Genomic DNA, 969 nt, shown 5'->3' with positions numbered 1-969 from the left:
CCACCCCCACCCCTTCTTTCAACTCGACATCGTGGTCAGCTGCAAGAGTAGGCCAACAACTCCGATCAACATGGTTTCTATAAAAGCTTCAATGGCCATGGCCGACACAGTATCATGGTGCTGCGCCATTGCTCTGATAACCCTTATTCTAATTAGCTCCATAAAAGATGGCACTGCAAATAATCCTGTACGAGGAAGGCAACTTCAAGACAGACCCTGTGACGAAATCTATGTCGTCCGAGAAGGAGAAACCCTTCATACCATCAGTGATAAATGTGGTGACCCGTATATAGTCGAGCGCAACCCCCATATCCATGACCCTGATGATGTTTTTCCTGGACTTGTCATAAGGATTACACCTACAAATCCCAGGTTGAAGCTGCAGCCGAGGCATTAGTGGAACGCGTTAGCCGTTTGTTCACAGGTGAATAAATTGAACTCAGAAAAAATTCTTATAGCCTCTTGTGGATTTAAAAAAGTCTGGCGTAACAGAAATATTTCTTGTTCTTGATATCTGATTCCAGAATTTCCTTTTACCTCTTTTGATATTTATTCTCATTAGGAGCCATAGCTTTTGATTGATTTCACTGTTGGATATAGCTTTCCAATTTTGGAATTTGATTGTTACTCAAAATGGTGGATTAAACTACTTGTACATACAAAATGTACGTTTTGATTGACACCTCCTAGGAGAAATCATAAACGAAAGAGTACTCATTTATGTCCATTTATGCATCAATACCATTAGATGACTATACTTATTACATTTCAATTGAATAAATTTAGTTTGATGAATTCTCTCAGTACTACGCAGAATATTTAATCTGTTTATTTAATTTTTATATTTAATCAACTCCTTAAAGCAGAATATATTTTTTCTTGTATACACAAGGTGGTTAGATTTAAATATAAAACATTTGTACGTTCTCATTTGCTGAATCGTGTTAACAAAATTTCAAAATATGTATT

The 969-nt window shown here is 36.5% G+C and overlaps 1 protein-coding gene across 1 annotated transcript; it reads left to right on the top strand.

Annotated features, from left to right (window-relative positions):
• The first annotated feature begins 11 nt into the window (after nucleotides 1-11).
• LOC111408890 lies at nucleotides 12-727 on the top strand. Its single transcript, XM_023039101.1, has one exon. It carries the CDS (start codon nucleotides 71-73, stop codon nucleotides 395-397), a length of 327 nt encoding a protein of 108 aa, XP_022894869.1. The 5' UTR covers nucleotides 12-70; the 3' UTR covers nucleotides 398-727.
• Nucleotides 728-969: the final 242 nt, after the last annotated feature.

Source organism: Olea europaea, chromosome 1 (assembly GCF_002742605.1).
Source record: "Olea europaea var. sylvestris chromosome 1, O_europaea_v1, whole genome shotgun sequence".
NCBI classification, from domain to species: domain Eukaryota; kingdom Viridiplantae; phylum Streptophyta; class Magnoliopsida; order Lamiales; family Oleaceae; genus Olea; species Olea europaea.
This window is presented reverse-complemented; position numbering and strand designations above follow the sequence as displayed.

Excerpts from the sequence above, each read along its gene's own strand:
- LOC111408890 (XM_023039101.1), top strand. The coding sequence starts at position 71 with ATGGTTTCTATAAAAGCTTCAATGGCCATGGCCGACACAGTATCATGG.